Raw genomic sequence first — 24,266 nt, 5'->3', positions numbered from 1 at the left:
TTCAGTTCCCCTTTATGGGCAATAATATGCGTTAGTAAGGGTTAGGAGTCTAGTCTCTCACATCTCTAAAATAGAAGCAAACTAAGTTTTTATGGAAAACATATTAAGAGCAATTATGTTGAGCAGTGGTAAACATAACCATAATAGCTTTAGCAGTGATAGACCTAACAGTTAGTACATTTTCGTTTGTGTTTGTGTCAGTGTATGTATTGCGTGACCTAATTGGTTAACCATGGATCTTTGGGGTTTAGATGAATGTTACAGGACTACTTTAATTAAAATTTACTTGGTGTTTGAAGTGTTTTTTGGAAGGAGGATTGCTGTGAAAAACTAAATTAAAAAAGTCTCCTTGTTTATGTTAGTGGAATTGAACAGTTGTACATATAACCTTAAATAGAAAATAAGCCAAAATCCATCTGTCAAACTTGGAAATATGTTTTTATGCTCTTATTTGAGTATGATCTGAAAAGTCACGGTAGAGTTTCACCCCAAAAATGATGACGTCACAATCTGTAGATAAATAGGCCCAGAGCTGGCCCACAAAGAACACAGGCTTTGGCAATCAGACTGACTTGGATCTGAGTTCCAGCTCGTGCACATGCTGGTTATTCACCTCTCCTAACCTCTGTGACCCTCTGCTTCCTTCCGTCTCTCCTTCTTCCCATTCAGTACCAGGAAGAGACAGCATCGTTATAAAGTATGGCTTACCTCTGCTTAAAAACGATAGTTTCATACCTTCTCCAAAAATATTTTGGCTTAAAAGGCCTTCTCTTCTGCCCTCTCATGGAAAGCACTAAGTGAAGACTAGTTTGTGTCATTTAAGGTGATTATGACAATCCAGAATTTTCTTATGACTAACCGATAATGTTAATGATCAACCCACAGATAATTGAGATTTGCTTATAATGGAAAGCTCATAAATTCTATAAAGGAATCCCCAAATTTTAGTCTTATTAATTGATTAATTTTATATTGAGCTAACCTTGCCTATCGAATGAACTAACCCAGAGAGTAAATGATATTAGCAACTGCCACTTATGGAGTACGTAAGAGTGCCAGACATGGCCAGAATTCGATTAATCCACCCTCCCCGCAGCTCTGCGGGTTTGGTACGGCTGCTTCTGTAAGCGGAAGAGCTGTGACCTGACTGGGTCTGCCAGTGAAGCCTGTGTTCTGTATCACCTGGAATGGCAATGGCCTTCTCAGGCCTGCCGCCTCAGGTGGAGTTGATGAGAGGGATAAGCACGGTTTCACACTCCAGAGTAAGGTGACATCCTGATTGTAGAAACTTGTAGTCCCTGAAAAGACCTTAGAGAGCTCCTGTCCAACTGCCATATTGTAGAGAGCAGACAGTGGAGGTCTTAGAAGCTTTAATGACTTTAAAATGTTTAATGTTTCTTTAATCTATCCCCAAATCCCTTAGCATTTACCCCCAAATAATCTTTTGTTGAACTTAAACAGTTTGTGTTTTAGAGAAGGATAAATAGTCTTACTGGTTTGTGCCTTTAACAAAAGGTTGTCATTGTTTTTCCTTCTTTTTATAGTAATGTACTCTGGTTTTCCAGTCTTTTCTCATCAACTCTCATAATTAACTAGTGTAATGAAGGGTTTTCAGTAAATAAAATAATCCAGTAAAAAAGGAGAAATACCCCCTTCCTGTTTCTTATGACTGTCTGTTCCAAGAGGAAACCAGTAACTTAATGTTTAAATGAGTTTAAATGAGTATGTCTGAATTTATAGAAGTTTACCAAAGGCCATCTCCAAGTCTTCATGTGAATGAGCTCTGAGCGCTAAATGAAAGCATGAGTTCTGTTTCAGTTGTCCTGCCTAGATCCCACTTATACTTGTCCACAACCGTAGATCTTCTGACTTTTTAATATTTTAAACAGTTTATCAGTGTTTAGTTAGACTATGTTTCTAAATGGAAATAATGTAAAGACCTTAATTGCTAAAAAAGACAGCAAGACGGTTACCAGTAGTCATAATTCAGCATCCAGCATGCTAGGTTATTAAAATGGGCTTTTCATCAGTACTATTTCTGGGTGTGTTTCTGACATATTAGCATAGATGGGAATCTGAACTAGTGCTTACTGGACTTGCAGGTGCCCTATCTAGCACACATAATATGGGGGATTTTTTTTTTTTAATGACAGAAGTTTAACATTAAAAAAATAGAAAATAAAAACTTGGCCAGATTATATTGACAAAGCTGCCCATTACCTTTGCAGAAAGTCCCTGTCAGAAGATAAACTTTAAAGCTGGAATGCGTGAAAGAGTTCCAAGATAGAATTTAAATTTAAACTGATTCTTTATAGATAAGCTTTTTAAAAATCCACCTCTTTGCTTCAAGTCAGGATTTTAAAAATAAATTTCCCCTTTAAATCTCTTGAGCGATTTTCATTTTTTGCAAGGCCGCACTGCTGGTGTCCTGGAAAAATGGAGAGTTAGAGCTTTATCAGTTGGTGCCCTGAGGTATGTGGCAAAGAAGCTAAATCCTTGAAGATTAGCAAAAAAAATGCAGCACATGGCAATAAGGGGCTTATATGACTACTAGTATTAGTTCAGGTGAAAGAAGTATTGCTTATACATAAAACTGGACAAATCCACTGACAATGTATTTTTAGTTAGCTACAAAGGAGTCTTATATTACTGGACTTTGCCTCTTTGGTGAATTGGGAAGCTTAGTAATCCACTGTAAATACTCTCTGTGCGTCCCAATTCTCAGCATCACTCTAAGTGCTGTTCTTTTATTTTAACCCTGAGAAACTCGAGTTGTCCCCTGATTCTGGCTTCATGCCATTAAAATATGGCACTAGTTCTACTGTTTAAGTACCTGAAATAATTGTCATTTAGTTTGTTGATTTCTGGGACAGACACACGAGAAATTATGCTGTGATTGTAGGAAATGTCTTTGTTTTTATTTAGGTTAACATTTGGATAGAGTTAATGTAAACAGAAGTCTGGTAAGAAATTTTTATTTAGAAATTGTACTTTCTATATCTATGCTATTAACATCCTCATTAGTCTTTTCCTATACTTGCTTGGATTTTATCTTTAAATTAAATCTGATTTACCTTCTTTAAGAAGGAAATTAAGATATTTAAGTATGTTTAGGTGGGGTTATCATATGTCCTGGTTTGGCCAGGACAATCCCAGTTTACACCTGTTATGTGGTGTAAATAATAGCTCTCACTTTCACTCTCAAAGGTGTCTCTGTTCGGATGATGTGGTCACCCTAATTACAGGTAAAACTTTGAGCTGAGGTAACGAATTCTGAATCATTCATTAATTTGACAAGTGGACTAAATATCTCTTGTCTTCAGGGCACATTTATACCATTTTTAATCTGACTTATAAAAGGTATCTTCATTTTTATTCACTTATTTTTTACATATTGTATCATTTAACTTTTTTTAATAGTAGGTCATTAATAAACCATGTGTTGATTCTTTTGCCCTACCGAGCCATTTAAGACAGCATCAAAAACCCAGCCAGTTTAGCTGAATAGAGGTGAGGCCAAAGTTAATGTCAATTTCCAATTCTATGGTTCACCTTCCATAGAGAAAGTATTGTACAACCAACCCTAGCCTTCTCACAAGTATATGTCATTCATCATAAGAGACATTGACAAAGAAAGTGAATAGCTCCATGTAAGACATCAGCATAACCAGAAAAAAAGACTCAAAATGTGTGGCAAAGAGTCGAGGAGCAGTATGGTAGAGCAGGGAGTGAATTTGGTGTCAGGAGACCTGGATTGAGATCATTTACTTACTAACATTGTAACTCTGGGCAAACCACTTAATCTTTCTAGCCCTCAAGACTTGGAGATAATAATACCTTCCACACCTACCTTACAGAGTTGTGAATGTCAAATTGGATCATGTATATGGGGCACACTTTGTGAAGTGCTATACAAAAGTGTGACTTATTATTGTGAAGTGTGGTAATAGAAATGGACCAAGCATACAATATGAAGCATAATATTAGTAAAGATTTTTTTTTTTTAAGTAGAGCAAACAGCTATATTTTTAACTAAAACTTACCAAAAGGTTAAGTGCTTAAATAATAGTATTGTGGGTTGGAGGAATGTGGACTATTACTCCCAATATCTTATCACTTATGAGTATGTGACCCTAAATTTTTTTAGAAAAATAGAAACTTCATGTAATTTTTCATTGTCTGAATCAAAAAAACTGAATTTAATCCTAGCTTTGCTATTTGTGTAACCTTAGAACAGAAAAAGGAAAAGGAAAAGGAAGGAAAAACGGTTGCTTCATATATGGTCAGTTTCCCTGTAAAATGGAAACCATAATATCTACCCCACATGTTTGTTAAAAAACCTAAATGAGAACATCTGAAAAATAACCAAGCACAATACCTGGTAAATAGTAAGTGGTTTAAAATGTTTGTTTTGCATTTATTTGTTTATTCTCCCACAGATAACACAGAAAGATAAGGAAAATATAGAAATCTTAATAGTTTACAAAATAGACTTGACCACTGTGTTTCAGATTTGGTTAGATATGGAACTTTTTGTTCAAGAAAAAGGAGAAAGTGAACACAAACCCTAGCTAGTTATCCATGGGTCTTGCTTTGACCCCACCTCAGTGACTCTTGACGCCCTATGGCCTTGAGGGAAACCACTGGACTGGACTGTCCCAAGAACTGGGCAAGTAAAGGAGACATCTGCCAAAAGTGAGACTAGTTAAAGTTTAGATGTGATGCATTGAAGTACTTAAAGGATATTTAGTTGAAAATGTTCAGTAGGCAATATTATATTATGGTCCTAAGTTCTATCAGTGCTAGTCTAGAGAGGGAGATTTTGAAGACATGATGATGTCACTGTAGAATGACAAGAGGAGAGGACCCAGTAAGGTCAGGCAAAGTAGAGGACTTTTTAAAGGAAAAGAAAGGAGCATGATAAGACCTATAGTGGAAAAACATACCGGAACATTAGGAAATAGAGTCTGGAAAGAGTGGTTTTAGTGGCATGGTTGGGGCAGAAAGTAGATGGGAGTGGGTTGAGGAATGAATGGTAAGTGAGGAATTAGAGACGATGAAGTGAAGAAAGAGACAGTGAATTGAAGACTGAAAAATGTGAGAGGTTGTCAGCTAGACGTTGAAGGGGAGGTAATTTGTTTTTTAAAGATAGATTTGAGCACGTTGAAAGGCTAGATGAGAATAATTAATGGGACTGAGAAGTTGATGATGCTATAAATAAGGAGGAAGGTTCTTTAGAAGACTGGAGGAGGTGGACTCTAGTATAGTTGTAGATGCAGAGAAGTTTGTAAGTTTGTAGGGAGTTGGAGTTCTGCCTAGTGGCCTCACTATTTTTTCCTATGGAGTTTGAAGAGCAAAAGAGGAAAGGAAATCATGGGATGGGTCTTGAAAGAAGTAAATGTTTGAAATCATTGCTTCAGATTAATTCTTTCAATGTTATCTTAGGTGCTTATTGTGTGTCAGACTTCATGTTAGGCACTAGGAAATAGCAATAAATAAAACAGACATGATCTCTGCCCTTACCTAGTTTAGCTGGTAATCCAAATAAACAGTACTGACAGCATAGATGAAATTGAAGTTTTTGATGGCGGGAGTTTACATGATTTTTAAGTTTTCTTTGGAATTTCTCAGTGCTCTGAAGGATGATTTTAAATTGGTCCTGGACAAATAGTGAAATAACTGAGAGGCAAGGGAGTTGAGGGTGCTTGCAAGAGAAGCTGTTAATTCAACAAATTTTTTGTGTGTGTGTGTGTGAGGAAGATCAGCCCTGAGCTAACATCTGATGCCAATCCTCCTTTTTGCTGAGGAAGACTGGCCCTGGGCTAACATCCATGCCCATCTTCCTCTACTTTATTTGGGTTGCCACCACAGCATGGCTTGATAAGCGGTGCATCAGCGCTCGCCCGGGATCCGAACCGGTAAACCCTGGGCCGCCACGGCGGAGCACACCCACTTAACTGCTACACCACTGCGCTGGCCTCTCAATAAATATTTTTTGAGTACCTCCTATGTACCATGCACTCTTCAGGAGAATGGTCGAAGTCATAGATCTTGATGTAACAGTGTATTAAAAAAAAAACTCTAGAAAGGGATGGGTGAAAACATGAAAAAATAGTAGATTTGATCAATGTGCAATATATTAATTATGATATAAAATATTGAGCATTATGTTAAGTATTCATTCCCCTTTATAACCACCACACTGTTCTGTTACAATTTAATTCTTGAGATTGAAATATATGTCAGTGGTTTGCAACTAGTTGCTACAGTGACTAGCAATGTACTGTTGGTATATAGTAGTTCCCCAAGACCAGGGATGGTAAACATCTGGCAGTGCCTGGGACAGTCCCATTCAACAAAGAACTGTCCCACCAAAAATGCCAATAAAACCCCTGTTGAAAAACTCTGATACAGAGAATAATTTGAGCTGCAGAGCTTTTCTTCAGTTTGTTCATCCAAAATGTTTTATTATAGCATAGGATCTTCAAATCAAAAATTGTGAAGAACCTCATTAACATCTTACTTAATTTGTATATTCCTTTTCTAACTATTAGCTCAAATATTTGTGATATCTACAACTTATTCAGCAGTCATTGCCTTCACCATAAATCCTTTCTAAAAATATATATATTTTTTTCATTTACAGTATTTTAGATCTTTTTACTACTAGCCAAAAAATGGAACAGTTTAGTGCTCTAGGTACACTTGGTATTTCAGTTTTCTTAAATAACAGTGCAAACTTAAGATGAGTTTAATGTTTTTCACATCCCATAAATAGATGCATTTTATCTTACAGTGGAGATATCATTGCATTTTTTTCTGTTTATGTCTGGCAGTTACTTAAATGTTTCACCGAATGATCTAGATAACAATTTTTGTTAAAAGAATTCTAACGCAAAAATTCAAGAAATTAACCAAAACTAAGAAAATAAAGAAATAATTCACATATTTACATAAAGTGATTAAATTTTTTAGAATTTCTCATGATGCCAGGTAGCCTTCAGTTGTTGAGAAACAAAACGAAATAGCGCAGATTATCTTTGCCTCTAGCATTTTAGCCACATTTGAGGCTTAAACTTGCTGATCAAGTTTGTTGAGATGAGGAGGTAGGAAAAGAGGTAGGAGATACTTTTGTTGAAGAAACTGTGTTTAACTCTGATGTACAAACTTCAACAGGTAAAAGTGGAGCCCGTTGTTCCGTCCCCGAGTCCAGTTATCCCCAGATTGACTCTCAGAGTCGGTGCCGGCCAAGACAAGATGTAAGTATAAACGTTTTGAGTTAGAATGAACTGAATTAAAGCTAACATTCTCTACTCTTTCCTGAGGGATTTAGAGCTCTACAACCCTTTTCCAGCTATTAACGTGTAGGGTCAAGCTTTATTTTAAGAATTCTTCAGTTTCAAATTTTTAGTGGTTTCTTCCTCAGAGTAAATGCTTATGGCTTTATTTAACAGAGAGGATCCTTTTTTTCTTGTTCTTTTTCTCCTTGTTAAAGGCCAGCACATGACATTGTTTCTGCATAGTTCTGAAGGTCCTAGTTATCTGAAAAATAAGAAACTATGGATTGAATGTACTAACTGCCATATTACACCCAGGTGGATGTAACGTTATACCTTCTCAAGTACGGATTCTGTATCACCATGACAAAGAATGAGGATTCTCTTTTTGCTCAGACGGCACATGGTTTTATTCTGTTCCTCTAAAACAAAGATACTGCCGAAGGCTTAGTGAAACAGTATATAATAGTAACAACTGAAGTCTTAATTGTCTGCTCTTTTTTTTTTGAGAAAAAACTAGAAATGGAAACCCCAAATTTTGCTGTTTAATTTTCACAGAATCATCACAGCAGCCCATTCTTCTTCAAAGTAAATTAGTTGGCTTTGTTTCTTTTATTCATTTTTTGGCCACAGTGCTGCTACATGATCCTAATAAGGCGATGAAATATTGATTTTTTCATTATTATTCAAAAATCATACCTCTTGTCATTTAAATGAATTTCACAAGCTAAAAGTAGAAGTTTACAACCTTATTTTTTACCAGTAAGCCTGAACATGGATTAGTTTACATTGCAAACAATCATGTATTGTGTAGAAAATAGACTTAACAAGGCATTTAATTTTCGTTCAGTTTTTAGCCATAAAAATGAAAGTAGGAGCCTTGAGTTTATTTAGTAGGTAGAGTAGACAACAGAAAATTTGCTTTGTGTTCTCAGTAGTTGGTTCCATCTTAAAGTTTGTGTGTATTTTATGCTGCTGCTTTTGTTAATTTCAAATGTAATGCAGTGAAAAAGTCCACTGTCATTCTGTTGATGGTAGTGCAGAGGCACACATGGTGTTCTGAAGACTAAAAGAAGAAAATCCAGATAGCTCATACTTTTCTTACGTAAATTATCTGCATAATTTCCACCTTTTTGGTTGGGCCAGTGGGTGGTAAAATCCTAGACAGTGGGTGGTAGTATTGCTGACAAGCTTAGACAGTGTAACAAAAATACTGTAGATTCAGCTCCTTTTTAACCAGATACTGATATAGTACCTGGGGCTCCCTATCTTACCTACAAAAATTTGAGTAATGTCCTAATTCCTCAACCAGTAGAAGACAGAGGGCTGGTTAGCAAGGAAACCCAACCAAAGTGAGTACTCATACCATCTCCTTGGAAATTCTGTATTTGGGCTCATTTTTCTAAGAGGAAAATGTTCTTATTTATCATTCAACAAATACTTTTCTCCTGCCAGTTCATATTTATTCCTATTTTCTCAGTAACTCAGCATTACTTAATCTTTACTTCAACACAGATGTTTGCCTTGCTCATTCCCTTTAGAGAAATAAGGTTTGTAAAAAGACATTGATGATAATATTCATCTCATCCACCCTTACGCATCTTTCAGCCATTCTGTTGACTCTTTACTATTCTCCTCTCGATAAATCATTCATACACCTCAGATATTGTAAGGTGTGAGAAATATATCCTAGTACTCTGGAACGTATTAGGGAAATTAAAATACCCAGACATTCTAGATAAATTGCCCGTGAGAGTGTAACTTTATATAATATGTGAACTTTCAGATATTTAGGTAAGTAACTCCCATGTTATATGAATAATTGATCATTTGACCAAAGTCAGACACAGGGAATTACTTTTAATGAACAAAGAAATAAATGAAGTGAAATATATTAGATTTTAAATTAAGAGAGAAAAAGAGGCCCAAGTCTCATAGTGATGGGATTTTATATAAAATATAACTTAATCAGGAGAGGGTTTGTTTTTGTTTTTGTTTTTGTTTTTAATCTAAATCAGGAGTCAGCAAACTATGGCCCATGGGCTACATCCACCCCACTGCCTGTTTTTGTGTGGATCACGCTAAGAATGGTTGAAAAAAAAGAGTAATATTTTATGACACATGAAAATTATATGAGATTAATAGTAATCTTTTGTTGTTGTAGTGTAAGAATCCGTGGCTTATTCCATGGCAGTAATAATGGAACAGAGGAGGTAGAGTCATATAAATGTGCCTTTGCTTACTCAGTTTGTTCATACTTAGGGGTGTCGTGATACTCTTTTGAAGTGAAATTAATGAGCAGGCTGGGATTCAAATAGGGGGATTTGAATACTTCAGGGGAGGGGGTTGTTTACTGCTGAAGAGAATAGAGTCTTTTGAAATTATGAGAAAAAGAAAAAACTTGACAGGGTTCAAATTATACCCTCTCGTTAGAAGATCTTTAAGACAAAATTTAGTTTCTAAAATCTTCTTAAATAAAGGAGTTATATCTTCTGCCCTTGATCCAGGAAAGTACTTTGAGTTAGATTATTTCCTCTATTCTCTATTATGGTTCCTTAAAGCAAGACAGAGGTCCCTTGTTTTTGCCTTAATTTAACATGACTGGAGACTGTATTTTAGAAGGTCTATGGTGAGTCCAGTAACCCCTCTTGAGAGTGTTAAAATCCAAGATGACGTTGCAAGGACCTCAGATTCCTTTAATATGTCCCCCAGTAATAGGTATCCAGAGTTCCCCTTAGTCTGTATCGTAGATGAAACTAAAATACTAACCCTGAAATTACAATCTCAAGGCCTGTGAAGTTTGTTAGAATAGTATGAATGGGAAGAAACAGCACATTCGAGTAAATTGCTGAAGTGTCTGAGTCTGGCCTAACCATCACGTAGGTCTCAGCTTGCCCAGGAGCAGCTGCCTGGAACTGTATTGATCAGGATTCTGAGGGCCCCCTTGGACTTGGTGACAAGGAGTAAGATGAGTGTAATGTCTGCTGTTATGGGGTGGGCAAGTGGCACCACAGTTGCCATGTTATTTGTCATCTCAATCTTATCCTTTACTGAGATTTGAGCAAGTGTAGGAAGAGTGGTCCAACTTACGACATTCTTCCATTTATTCATTCCTGTGAAGAAAATAGAGCAAAGTAATGTGATGGAGTATCTTAGGGATGGGGACTGTTTGGGTAGGATTGTCAAGAAAGACATGGCAGAACAGGACCTGCAACTCTTCTAAGGTTAAACATGTGGCTGTATTTACAGAGCTCAAAATTCTGCTAGAGGAGCTTCTCATGAAAAAAGATAATTTTAAATATTGGTAAAGTATTAAGAAAAAATGTAAGTGTATATAAAGATTTTGGGGTGAATAATGGTGGCAGTTAGGGGATTATGCGTTCTTCCCCCCTCACATTTCTCAAATGTCTCTTTAATGCTGTCCTCTCGCTGGTACTGGGAAGGAAGTTTCTGTCCTTTTCTCCATCTGCTCCTTCGCTTTTCCCCATGGGCAGAGTGGCTCTTCTGCTGACGGTGTTATTTAGTCTGGTCAATGGGGTTACTGTTTTGGAGAAATTGTGAGCTGGTCCTGCTCTCAGGACATTGCTGTCCTTCGTCAGTGAGCTCACCAGAAAGGGGTAATTAATTGAACCCCTCCAAACACGCAGTAATACTCAGCCACTTTTCCCGATTAATATCTAGTAGTATATTTGATCAAGTGATAAAATCATTTATAATGCCTTTCATGAAAACCATATCTAATAGTATATTTATTTGATCAAGTGACACAATCATTTGTGATGCCTTTCCTGCAAACAATATTCTCATCAATGATCATTCCAAATTTTCTTTTGACTGAGAGGTCACAATAGATATTCTCTTTTGCAGATTTAACCCTTTTTTCCAAAATATGCAAATTATACTGAGATATTTACTGCTGGCGATTATAGTTTTCTTTCTGCTAACATTTTGATTTCCAGTGTCAACACGGCCATGGGTATTATCAGGTTTCTTAAAATTCAGGAAATTCTTTCATTAATCAGACTTCTCTTAGCAGAGGTGCTAAAAATCGGATGCTTTCCTTTTCGTGTAAGTAATTGTTTTTCTGCTGCAGTTTACAGTTTTTTGTTTTTTTTTTTTTTAAGATTTTATTTATTTACTTTTCCCCCAAAGCCCCAGTAGATAGCTGTGTGTCATAGCTGCACATCCGTCCAGTTGCCGCATGTGGGACGCGGCCTCAGCATGGCCGGAGAAGCAGTGCGTCGGTGCGCGCCCGGGATCCGAACCCGGGTCGCCAACAGCGGAGCGCGCTCACTTAACCACCAAGCCACGGGGCCATGCAGTTTACAGTTTAGCTTATGCCTAGGAAGGAGCTTTTTAATAGTTGCAATTTCTAAATTATTTATATGTACCATGAAAATGGGAGCTAAAACTTTACAGTTAATCTTGAAAAACATGAGGGTTGAATCTTTAAAAACAAAATATTTATGGGTATTTGTTGTCTTTTTATGATCCAGACTTTTCTGATTAATGCTTTTTGACACTACAGCTAGAAGTAGAGAATAATTAGGGGCAATTACAAAATTAATCGTTTAAAATATTTTTAAAGAAAATAAGCATTTCATATTTTAAAAATGTAGCCAGATTTAGCTGAAAGACATTTAATAGATGAAACGTGTATGGTGGTGTTTTAGTGATATGTTCTTTAGAAAAATAATAGCAAATGGTTTTTTAATCCCACTTTCTGCATTTTTCTTTCTATCCTGGAAATGTTGTTTATTCATATGTAACTTTTTTCCAGTCTAAACAAACTTAGAGTAACTTAGAAAAAGCACACATAATAAAGTTACTAGAAAAGAGAAATAGGAAACTAAGACGAGGGAGAGGAAAAAGAAGCAAATGATCACCAATCAAATATAATTATGGCTTTCTAGCAATAAGGGCAAAAAATGAAATACATTTTTAAAAAGGAAGGTACCTCTTAGTTTCTCAGGAGACACAAAGTTTTCCAAGGCAGTAAATTTAAAATTTTATTTCCCTGTGGAACCAGATGGCAAGAACAGTGTCTCCCCTGGCAGCTTGTTTTTGTTTGTTTGTTTGTTTATTTTTATTTTTTATTTTTTTGTGAGGAAGATCAGCCCTGAGCTAACATCCGTGCTAATCCTCCTCTTTTTGCTGAGGAAGACCGGCTCTGAGCTAACATCTATTGCCAATCCTCCTCCTTTTTTTCCCCAAAGCCCCAGTAGATAGTTGTATGTCACAGCTGCACATCCTTCTAGTTGCTGTATGTGGGATGTGCCCTCAGCACGGCTGGAGAAGCGGTGCGTTGGTGCGTGCCCGGGATCCAAACCCGGGCTGCCAGTAGCGGAGCGCAAGCACTTAACCACTAAGCCACGGGGCCGGCCCCCCTGGCAGCTTTTATAGCAGATACCAAGGCATTTTTTGTTTGACTATTTCTTGCACCAACCCCTGAGGCAAGGGTATAGCACAGAAGCACACTCAGTGACGAGGACTCCATGAAGAGTCTTCTCGTCTCTAGTTGAAACACTCTTACTTTCTTGTATTAGTCAAGACTCTTGGTTGCAAGCAACAGAAATCCAAATCAAAGTAACTTAAAGGAACAAAGTAAAGGGGGTTATTTGACTTTGGGTGAGGCAGTATCCAGGGTTCAAAAATGGTCGTAAGGACTCTGCTCACTTTCTTTTTCTCCCTCTTGCCTCTGTGTGGTGGCAAAGATGTCCAAGTCGCTCGAGGCTGATGTGGTTGTTAGTGCTCAGTGTCCCTGGTGAACACCACCCTTTCACAGCATCTGTTCTCAGTCCCCATCCAGGACTCCAGTTGGCCAGCCTGGTTCTCCAGCCCCTGTGGTGGGGGTGACAGCCGTGTCAGAAGGGGAGATGGTAGATTCCAGAAGAAAAGGAGGGCTCTCTTACCAGAATAAGGGATGAGGGACAAGCAAAAACAATGGATATATTTTATTTTATTTAGGGAAAGGCAGTCAGATTTCATATTTTTATAAAAGCATGCTGACGAGGCAGAGCAAAGAAACTTGTTAGCTTAAAAAATGATCCTTTAGAAGTAAAGTTCAGAACATTTCAGAGCATCATCCTGTCAGACTTTGAAGGCCTTTTGTTTTTCTATTTTTAATTTATTTCTCTTTCAATAAAACTGTCTGCTTTTGATTTAAAAAAGAAAAGAAAAGATTGAAAAGTGTTGATAGTTTGGTTTTGCCCTGCTAAACTTGTCACTGATACTGAAACGTTTCATGGGTATTTTGCCTATATTAGAAGCTGAATAACAAGAGCAATGGCCAAAAAAAAAAATCTTAGAATGGCTATATTTAAAATTTGTGACAAATGACTTATTTTTAATGCTAGTGAAAGATAGAAACACTACAAATGAAATTTCCTAGCAGCTGAACGACTAGAACACAAGTTGTAAGTTGTATACATTATTCTTGCTGCTTTATTGTACTTATAAATTCAACAGACTCAAACCCACGTGTCTCAGTTATAATTCCGAGAGGAAGCAGGTAGTTAAAATTTTTCTTATTTGGGTCCTCAGCCCTTTTCTGATTTTTCCAGACAAGGGGTCCTTGACCTCCTTATATCACTCACTCATGTCTACTGACCTAAAATCATGATGAAATCTCCAATTTTAATTTCTTCCCCTGGTACATTGTAGTTTGCTCCTTAACACCAAAGATGCAGTATGTTTAAGAGAAAAAATAGTATACTGTCAGTAAAGCCAGCTTTAGGTTTTGGGAAATGCTTTTACTACACAGTAAAACAAGTGGAAAGATTATAATCAAAGCATTTCCATCTTACTTGTAAACAATTCCAACAGTTCTTACATGGATACCACATTAGAAGACTTGGGAAAATTTACTGGATTCCATTCTAATGCAATTAGAGCTAATTTTGTTCTTTAAATGAATAAAAGGTCAGCTAGTAAATCTAGCTTATCTTGAGTCCAGACTTCAATAAATTGTTTTATTTAATTTGTTGTAAAAGATCTTATCCTTAATGGGTCTAGGTCTTATTAGTTCACTGAGGTTTTAAAATATTTATGACTACCTTTTTAGATATGATTGGAATGATAGTTGGAAAGTTTCTCTTTGCAGTGTTATCAAGGCCCAAGATCACTAATTGAGTGAATATAGGAAGGTACTTAAGATTTGTTATCTAGAAAAAGCTGATGCGAACTTCCAGAATTTAAATGTTCTTTAACCTGTGACAGGCAGAGATAATTTAGCTGTATCATGGTAACCTCTTGGATACTATCTGACTATAATTTCTCCTAAAGATCAAACTACTCACACTTCTAGTGTTTAAAAAGAATATGTACCTACTGATAAAAACATTTAGGCACTCTTATTATTACTGACAACAAGACAGAAAATTTAAATTCCTTGGAATCTATTATTTCCTATCATTTTATGGGGCTATAATACTAAAATATAAAGACTTTAGAGGCATAGCATAATGTTTCTTCTCTATTCCCACTCTCGCCTTGGTAGCTTATAAGATGGATATTCGCGTCACTGTGAGACTTCTGTGATTTGGAATATTGCAGCCTTTTTAAAATATGGTTGCCAAAATCTCAACACGTGGATTGAGGGATATGTCACCGTGTGAGACTGACTAGCCGAGTTACCCCTGTCCATTTGGATTTACTCTTTTGGGTTCCAAAATGGCATCTGGGGCCGGCCCGTGGCTTAGCGGTTAAGTGCGCGCGCTCCGCTGCTGGCGGCCCGGGTTCGGATCCCGGGCGCACACCGACGCACCGCTTCTCCGGCCATGCTGAGGCCGCGTCCCACATACAGCAACTAGAAGGATGTGCAGCTATGACATACAACTATCTACTGGGGCTTCGGGGGAAAAAATAAATAAATAAAATTATACAAAATGGCATCTGTCCTCACAGCATGTCCTCCAGGCTCCAAGAAGGAGGCAGCATCACTCCTTATTTTTAGAATCAGCTCCTCCTCTTGTGCCCTCCTTCATTCCCACCTTTCCTGCTCTCCCTCCCCTGGAAATTCTTTCCCTTCGTTATCTCCTCTCCTCCTTATCTTCCTTTCCTTCCTTTTTCTCATCTTTCTTTCAGCTTTATATTTTCCCCTCCTAAACCTTCTCACCTTAGCAAGCCTTCCCTCTAGATGAGAGAAGGGCTATATAACTTCCTCTTCTCATTCTGACTTAGCAAAACTTATTTATATGTACTTTCTTCCAATTTTTCATTCCTAAACCCACTGCATTCTGGGGTCTGCCCTAGAAACTTTTCTGAAGCTTCTCATTCATTACAGTCATTAAAGTCATCCCAGTTCCCAATCTAGAGACCATGCTGTAGCCCTTGTGATAGTCATCCTCTCTGCTGTACTGGACACCGTGGTTTCCACCAAGTCCTTTTTGAAACTTTCGATTCCTTCTGTTTCTTGATACTGCACTCATCTGATTCTCTCTTATCATTCCTTCTATTTTTCTTTTACGGACTTCTTTTTCTTTCTCTTCTCCCCGTTGGCCCACTACTCTGTTCTTTCTCCCTAAATTTTCTTATTCACTCTTTAGGTTTCAAAATTATGTGATGATGATTTGAAAATCTTTATTTCTAGCTCAGATTTCTCCCCTAAGATGCAGACTCTTCTGCCCAGTTACCTGCTAGAAAGTTCTGACTGGATGGACCAAAGGTACCTCAAACATAGCATTTCCAAGATTTGAACACATCATTATTTCCCCGACCTTGTTCTTCTTAAGTTTTTTATCTGTTGATGATGACATCAGAGCCTCCATTTTCAAGCTATTTTAGATTCTAGGGTAACTTGAAAGAAGACAAAGACCCTCTGACTAGTAGAGTTTGGAGAATTTATTTATGCCATATTACCAGACTGGACATCCTGAAAGCTAAGGTACAAATGTCTCCCTGGCTCCAAAAGGGTTGTTTTGAGTAAAACTTAGGAAAAGGGAAAGACCCTGTCCTAAAAAGTCTCCTTTGATCTTCACTTGAGCTCTCATCATCTTGTAACTCCCAGTTGGCATCTTCAAGTTTGGATCTCTCCTCCTTGTCTAGACGCAAGTGGTCAGTAGTACCAGATAAGGGAAAGATGTCTATATCCTATTCACAGGTTTCCATAACTGGCCCCAAGCAAAGATACCTTTAGCTAGGAAACAAAAAAGCCATTAGATACAAGAGCTGTTTTGCTTCCTAGAGAGAATAACTGGAATTTTTAAAGTTTTCCACTTTTCAAATCAAGTACGCAGCCAAGATCACCGTACACTTATCTGAGCTCTAAGCTCTGCCCTCAGACTCCAGCATTAGCAGCCATCGTCACAGAAGCATGACACCCAAGGAGGAGTGATACCTCCCTTGCTCCCTCCCAGCCTGCCCCTGCCAACAGCCAATGGATCCCCAGTCCCTGCCAGTTTTACCTACTAATATTTCTCAGTTCCTTACCCTCTTCTCCACTCCTGCTGCCACTCTAAACTATTCTCCATACTTACTCCCTCCAGAGCAATCTGTCTAAACACTTAAATCCCTTTCGTGGCTGGCTTTGTATGTTGTAGCTCTACCAAACTGCTTGCAGTTTCCCATACAGAATGGGGTGTTTTTCATCTTTATTTCTTTTCTCAGGTTGTCCCATCTACCTCAGAGGCCCTCTACCTCCATGCCTCTTCAGCAGAGTAACTCATATTCATCTTTTTAAAATGTCATTTGTCACTGGGCGAAGTGATCACTGCCCACCTTCCCATCCCTCCCCCCAGCTAGCCATTCCTCTTCCGAGTGCCCAAAATACACAGTTTTTATCCAAATTATTTCACTTGGTACGCTTTATATATCTACCCTTATGTGACTGTCTTCTCCCCCAGATCATGAGTTTCTTGGATATTGAGTGTGTGCCCGATTTCACCTTCTATCTCAACTACCGGACAGTAGGAGATGTAGTAGACTGACGATAAATATTTGTTAAGATATATTTGTGAACTGAGACAGTCTCTCAGCTGTTGAACCATAGAACTGATTTTCACTCAGTTTGAACAAACTTTCATAGATTTGGAGTAATATCAAACTAGAGCTTAATTGAGTTACTTTTGCAGAATAGCTGTAACATTAGGAGCAACTGTGTTTTTATTAAGTAAAAACCCCTTAAAATAAGAGGCGTAAAGGAGCATAGAGGAAGCTTACTCTTAGCCCTACAATACAATAGAAAAGCTACATTTGGTGTTGTCAAAGATTGCTTCTCCTTCCTACACCATGGGCTCTTGGTATTTTACTTAGAGATAATTTGAATAATAATAAGATGCTAAAAATAAATTGCTTAAAGGAATTGGTAGGTCCTATAGGTGAAGTGATTAGATTTCCAAATTCGTTTTAAATAATATAAAGTTTGTCATTCTGTAGTCTACGTAAAAGGGAAATGTGGGTTTCTTTAAGACCTGCAGTATCTTTATAATAACAGATGTACCACTCATATACTCGGAGTAGATGAAAAATGACACCCCTCAATTTGAAAATGAAATTATTGGAGTAGCTTTTCTTCCAAGGTACCCTGCTTGTTCATCTTTGGTTCCCATGCCATATGTAGGTAGGGTTTTAATACACGAGGACTAAATAAGAATATCTGGGAAACAAAACACATAATACCCTGATCAGGACATAACAGGCCTTCAATAAGTGTTTGTTATTTATTTTCTTCCTTTTAATGCTGACTGTGGACATTTGCTCTAAAGAGAAATACTTTTCACTAAGATGTTACCTGTATTCTTCTGCAACCTTTGGATAAAATCAGGTATAAAAAGCAAAAGGGCTTTTCAAAACATATTTTGAACAAGTGCTACTAAATGTGGAAGTACCTGGCTTCGTTTCTTAATCTTTTTTTCTGGTTATGAAAATAATAAATGGTCAGCTGTTTTTTTTTTAAGAAAAATAAACTGTTTAGAAATGTGAACTTAGAAAGCAAAAATTCCCCTAAATCCCACTCTTTCCACAATAATCACTGCTAGTTGTTTGGAGTGTATTTCAGCAATTTTTTTAAAATAAAGTAGGATTATCTTACACATACTGTTCTACAACTTTCCCCCCCTCTTAAGAACTCATCATAGACACTTTCCCAGGTCTATATGACATGGAATTTTATTTTACTATTGTATCATAATTTATTTATCTTTTCGGTCACCGATGTGTGGACATTTGCGTTGTTCCAGATTTTGCTATAACAAATAAAGAAACAGCATCCTCATATATACATCTTTGTTTATTCACATTTTGGTAGATCAAAGAATATGAACGTTTAAGATTTTTAAGAGATTATTATGCCAAATTATCGTCCAAAAGGCTATGCCATGGGGGCCGGCCTGTTGGCATAGTGGTTAAGTTCATGCGCTCCACTTCAGCAACCTTGGCTTCGCGGGTTCGGATCCCGGGTGCAGACCTATACACCGCTCATCAGGCTATGCTGTGACCGCATCGCATGTACAAAGTGGGGGAGGATGGACATAGATGTCAGCTCAGGGCCAGTCTTCCTCGGCCAAAAAAAAAAAAGGCTATACCAGTTAAAATTCCCACCGACAATAATGAAAATGGAATGATTATATGTAGGAAGGATTAGTTGAATATGATGGTTCTGAAATTCTAAGAGATTCTGGGGCAACTAATAAGTTATTTTATATGTATAGCTAGATCCATTCTTCTTCCTCGTGGACCTGTGAGTTCATTTTATAGAAATCCTTTCTTCGGAGGAGGAGCTTTGGATTTAAGAATAGTTCATGTGTTTACTCAAGCTGTTCCCAGTTATCTTCTGAAACATGTAGATCCTTGGGGCTATCTCCATCTCAGGTGGGTTTTTGGGGGGTGCATTATTCTTGTAAAGCGTAATACTACAAATAATTATTTTCTTTGTGATAGTGTTTGTGCCTTGGAGTTCCCATATCAAATTAATCTGGGAAAGGGACCTGGTAAATATTTTGAATTTATTCGTATGTTTTTAAGTATCTGATTTTAAAAAACAGTTTTTAAGGCTAATATATTTGATGTTGTTGCTGCTGTTAAATCGAGGTTCTCAAGTAGGCATTTTTGAAAACAAGTGTCTGTTAAAAGTCTCTTGTGAATTTCTAAGATGGTGCATTGTTTGTGTGTGATACTCAAAAGTTTATTTTTGGATGAATACCAGAATAAAAATGTTGTCTGTGAAAAAGCTTCAGTGTTGTATTTGTTGCCTGTTTTTTAGTCATTGTATAGATTTTTTTCCAGGCATTTTCTAGACTATCTTGTATCAAACTTAGCCTTGTCCCCTGTTGTGGCAGAAATGACCTATTGTGAATTCAAGCACATTTTCTACCAGTTTATTAACCCAGAGGAAATAGGCCCAGAAGTCCCAGAGAAGGTTCTAAATGGCCCAGCTGAGATCCTGTGTCCATCCCCAAACAGTCACTGTGGAGTTGTGGTGCTCCGCGTGGCCTGGTTCATGTGTCCTGTCTTGGAAATAGGAGTAAGATAAAGCCAAACCCTGTGGACTGAAAGTGGGAGGAGAGAGAGGTCTGAAGGCTGACGGGGAAATGGATGCTGCGTATAAACAGGCAGACCCAACAGGTGTCCATTCTACAGTGGAAATGTTTCATTTTTCAGTTTTCTCCTTCTAGCTTGCTTAGATCTTCTGGTGTGCTGAATGTTAAAAGCCACTAAATTTACATATTTTTTTATTTATTTATAATCATGATGTTGTGAAACATCTATTTGCATCCTTTGTTTGTGAATCTTTCCATACGTTTTCTTTGCTATTTTAAATTTCCTGTGAAAGATAACATTAGGCACCATGAAATTCCTCAGCCAAATTTAATACTGTCTTGTGTGGAGTTTCAATCTATATGAATCATTGGTAACATTAGTAAGCTTTTTGAAGGAAGTGTTTGGAGTTTCCCCATATGGTGCTGTGTACACTGTAGATACTAAGTTAAAGCTTGTTTGATAGAAACTGCAAAATTTGTGTTAACCCTACTGTTATATGGGCTTATTTAAAAGCTGAGATCCTAGTTTCTGGAGATTGTAGTATAACAGGAATATCAGCCCTGCTATGAATTGTATTCTCCAGCCATTTCTTTTACAATATCACAGTGTTGGGTACAAAACCCTTTGATTTCAGATGCCGTTAATATTAACTGGGTAATAATGAGACAGTAACTGGTAGTGGTCTGTGATTCAGAGTTTGAAAAGTAATGCTTCTGGTATATATGTATAAACTATGTCTGTGATACACTATACTTACCTGGTTTTATTTTAATAAATATGTGCTGCATCTTAAGTATAGTATTATTCTAAAATTTATTATAATTAAAAGACCCTTTGGATTTACATTTTTTCTAACAGACTCAGTTAAAATTAACTATATATATTTTAAAGGGATTGTTTTTGTTGTTATTTTGGATTAACTGTTAGAGCACTTCTGGCAAATGTTGGACATTAACCTGTTTTTGAACATAGCTTTAACTTATGTTATGATCCAGTTGAAGAAATACTGATTTGTCTATATATGGCCATGTGAGCTATAACATATAGGAGCATTAATGTGTCGTTAATACTGTTAGGTTCATTGGTTCTGAAATAAGATGAACAGAATGAGTAAATCACAATTTTAAGTGGTAAACAGCCATGTTCTAGTTTTTCCTCATCAAAACCAAGTGAGTAAGGCAGAATGTCTTGCTACTTTTTTATTGTTTTCATTGTTTTGTTTATTTGGCTTATAATAAATACAAGGAAATTCACACATGCCTTATATTTAAAGATTTTATTTATTCATTTTTTCCCCCCAAAGCCCCAGTAGATAGTTGTATGTCATAGGTTCACATCCTTCTAGTTGCTGTACGTGGGACTCGGCCTCGGGTTGGACAGAGAAGTGGTACCTTGGGGCGTGCCCGGGATCCGAACCCGGGCTGCCAGCATCAGAGCGCACGCACTTAACTGCTAAGCCACAGAGCCGGCCCGACACATGCCTTATATTTAAACCACTTTCAAAGTATATTGACAGGGTAAATTTTGAATTACCTCTACTTTTTTCTGGCCTTTCTTATATCAATTATTTTTCTGTATGCATGCATACATCTATAAATTGGTACGTGTGCTTGAATGATTACTTAATTTTAAAGAAAAGAAACTAACAGAAGAAAAATAGCTCTTAAATGAGAAATAAACTTTCAGGTTGTCTGGCATTTGGCTGTTCTGCTCATTTGTGCTCCCTAACATAAACATCTAAATTAAGACAATTCAGAGATTACCTGTCAGTTCAGGGGTCTCTGTTGCTGGGCCCGTGCTGCTGACACGGCAGGAACAGAAGGGCAGAGGAGGAAAAGCATCAGCAGGTGCTCTGAGAGGACTCCCTGTCTGAGGTCATGTTCTTGGAGTCGGATCCAAAACAGTCGTCACTAAAGAAACTGTGACTGACCTCCCTTCTTTCTTGACGTGCCCCTCAGGCCAATGTTTGTCATTTTTCTTGCCCTACTAGGCCATTCTTGATGATAGAGGATTCTAGAAAGAACTCTGGGGAGACAAGAGGACCCAAATCTGAAGTAGCCTCTAAAACTCACAACTGAATTCTTTATTCAAGCCTCTGAATGTGTAGGAGCTGCGGTGACCTTATCTGTTCTTTCCTTTTTTTCTTTCTCTCTTTCTTTTAGAATGACCTTCACTTAAGTGTGATTCCACAGTCAGTGGAATGGTTTCCAAAGTCCTTTCCTGCCTCAGAGAAAATTTTAGAAACATTCTTTTATTTTATATATATATATTTTTTTAATGTTTTATTTATTTTTTTGCTTTAAACTCCCTTGAACACCTTTTTTTTTTAACGTGACTCTTCTTCTTATCATAGAAGTCCTATATGCCAAAGCAACCAAAGTGATTTTTCATTAAATATTTTACTACTGATTATTGCAACTAATTTATTTCTTTGGAGTGTGGAAAAACATATCCTTTTATCTCATCTCACTTTACAGTTTAACAATTGGACATGTTCTTTTCCAGACAAATTGTTAAAATCTTCTTCACTCTCATTTTGGAAGATCATTTTTATCACCAAAGATACAGGATCAAACAGAAAATCTAAGAGGAGAATGAAACTGCACCTGTCAAGAGTATAATATAGATCATACTATATATATGTGAATGTATATATAAAACTGTCAGGAGTATAGAATATACATATATTCCATATGTATTCACATACATTCACTTATTTACTTATTTTAGCCCACAAAGATGAAAATATACTTGTGTGTATCTATATATATCACATGCTATAAATATATATTTTTTTTCCCATGCTATTTACAAAGGAAGATAAGAATTCATGTAAAGCATGGTGATTTTTGGTGAAGACACAGCAGCTATTATCAAATTTTAATATATTTTGAAGTAGTAGGGTTGGATTTTCCAAGCATGACTTCAGTAATAACTGAATTTTATAACACTCCAGGGAGATACAAATCTTAATCACAATCTTGTTCATTTTTCGAGTTCACTGAATATCATCTTATTCCTTCTAATATTTTCAAATAATTTGGAATGTTATTTAATCCTAAAATGAGTGAGTGAATGTTTATCTTTTATGGTTAGCTTGCAACTTGAGCATGTTTCCATATGAAAGCATCTCCTCCTCCTCTGTCGACTCTGGGCTTAGGGAGTATTCAAGTCAAGTCTCATCTCTGTTGAGTGTTCAGTTTCATTTGGGTCTGCTTTTCCTTACTAAATGTACCTTCTTATTTGCCAGAGAGAAGTAGAGCCCTTCTGAAATCACAAAATCTTTTAGAAGTTCTGACTCCAGAGAATTTTGGTTTTGAAAAGAACCCTGACAGTGCCCTAGACAACACCCTCATGGGTTTACATTTTTAAAAAATTGATCTGCATTTAACTAATATTAATTTTGATTGTATACATAGTACAGCTGTGTTGAAGGAGATACACTTGTGCAAATGGTAAATTTGAACCAGATGTTGGTGCTTCTCTCAGGAGTATAGATGTGAATAATCATTATAGAAGGGAGAAAGTATTAACGGCTGTAAGAGAGACAGCTAAAATTATATAGAAGTTCAAGGTGATTACCTCCAGCTAGGAAGGGTTTGAAACGCCTTGGGGGGAGTAGAATTTGAGTAGAGTCCAAAATGCTGTCTTCCTCAAGTCCCCTGAAATGATTTTTTTTTTCTGTGTGGTTGTGTCACCAACGTGGTATATATTGAGGTTCATTCATTTCCGTTTATTTTCAACTCGTAGGCAATTTTATAAATTTTCTGAGTATGTAAAACATTTACTTGAGTCCAAAGTTGAAACGACAGGATAAGAGATATTCAGAGAAGTCCTGCTTTACATGCCTTACCCTATAGGTTACCATTTTTATTTCTTTTCTTTATTATTCTTCTAGTAGATTTTTTTGCAGATATGAGGAAATATGCATTATTTATCTGAGCGTTAATGCCCTTTTAGGATATTTTACAGATTTTGAACATTTGACAATAGGAATATATAATCATTTCAGTATCTCCTTTGGAAATGAAGATTCTGCAGTGGCTATATTTTCCTCTAATTACTTCATGCAGTTTGTTTCATTTTTCAAATAGGTCATGCCTGAATTAAAAGATAAAATGTTTGCTACTTGATATGTACTTGGACTATGACAAGATAAAATATTCATTTTATAAGATGATGTAAATATTCAAGAGGCAAGCCATGAGCTGGAGGAATCAAATCCATTTACTGTTATGTTATAATTATATGAAGGCTAAAAGTTGAGGTGTCAGGATCAAGAAGAATGAGGAGTAATGATTGATTTGAAGAATCAACATAAAACTGATTCTCATAATTGTCTTTGGGTATTTGTTCCTTTTGATCAAATGTGAAATATGGAAATGACTATGGTACAATTTGGCATTTTAAGTACTAATACTCTAAAATATAATTTGTCCTAAATTCTGAATATTTATTTATATAGCTAAATGAGATAAATTAAATACTTGGTATATTTTCTATTTCCACATA

General features: G+C 36.8%; 1 protein-coding gene across 2 annotated transcripts in view; it reads left to right on the top strand.

Moving 5' to 3' along the window:
- TAF3 (TATA-box binding protein associated factor 3) overlaps nt 1-24,266 on the top strand; it is a 182,995-nt gene that overhangs the window by 140,505 nt on the left and 18,224 nt on the right. For both annotated transcript variants that reach the window (XM_087420842.1, XM_004425376.3), the window contains exon 4: nt 7,177-7,259. In XM_087420842.1, coding sequence (XP_087276968.1) covers nt 7,177-7,259 — 83 coding nt within the window. The remainder of the gene's footprint in view (nt 1-7,176; nt 7,260-24,266) is intronic.

This window comes from Ceratotherium simum, chromosome 32, assembly GCF_057802395.1.
Source record: "Ceratotherium simum simum isolate JZ-2026a chromosome 32, ASM5780239v1, whole genome shotgun sequence".
NCBI lineage: Eukaryota > Metazoa > Chordata > Mammalia > Perissodactyla > Rhinocerotidae > Ceratotherium > Ceratotherium simum.
The sequence above is the reverse complement of the archived record's forward strand: the minus strand, read 5'-3'. Positions and strand labels throughout refer to the sequence as shown.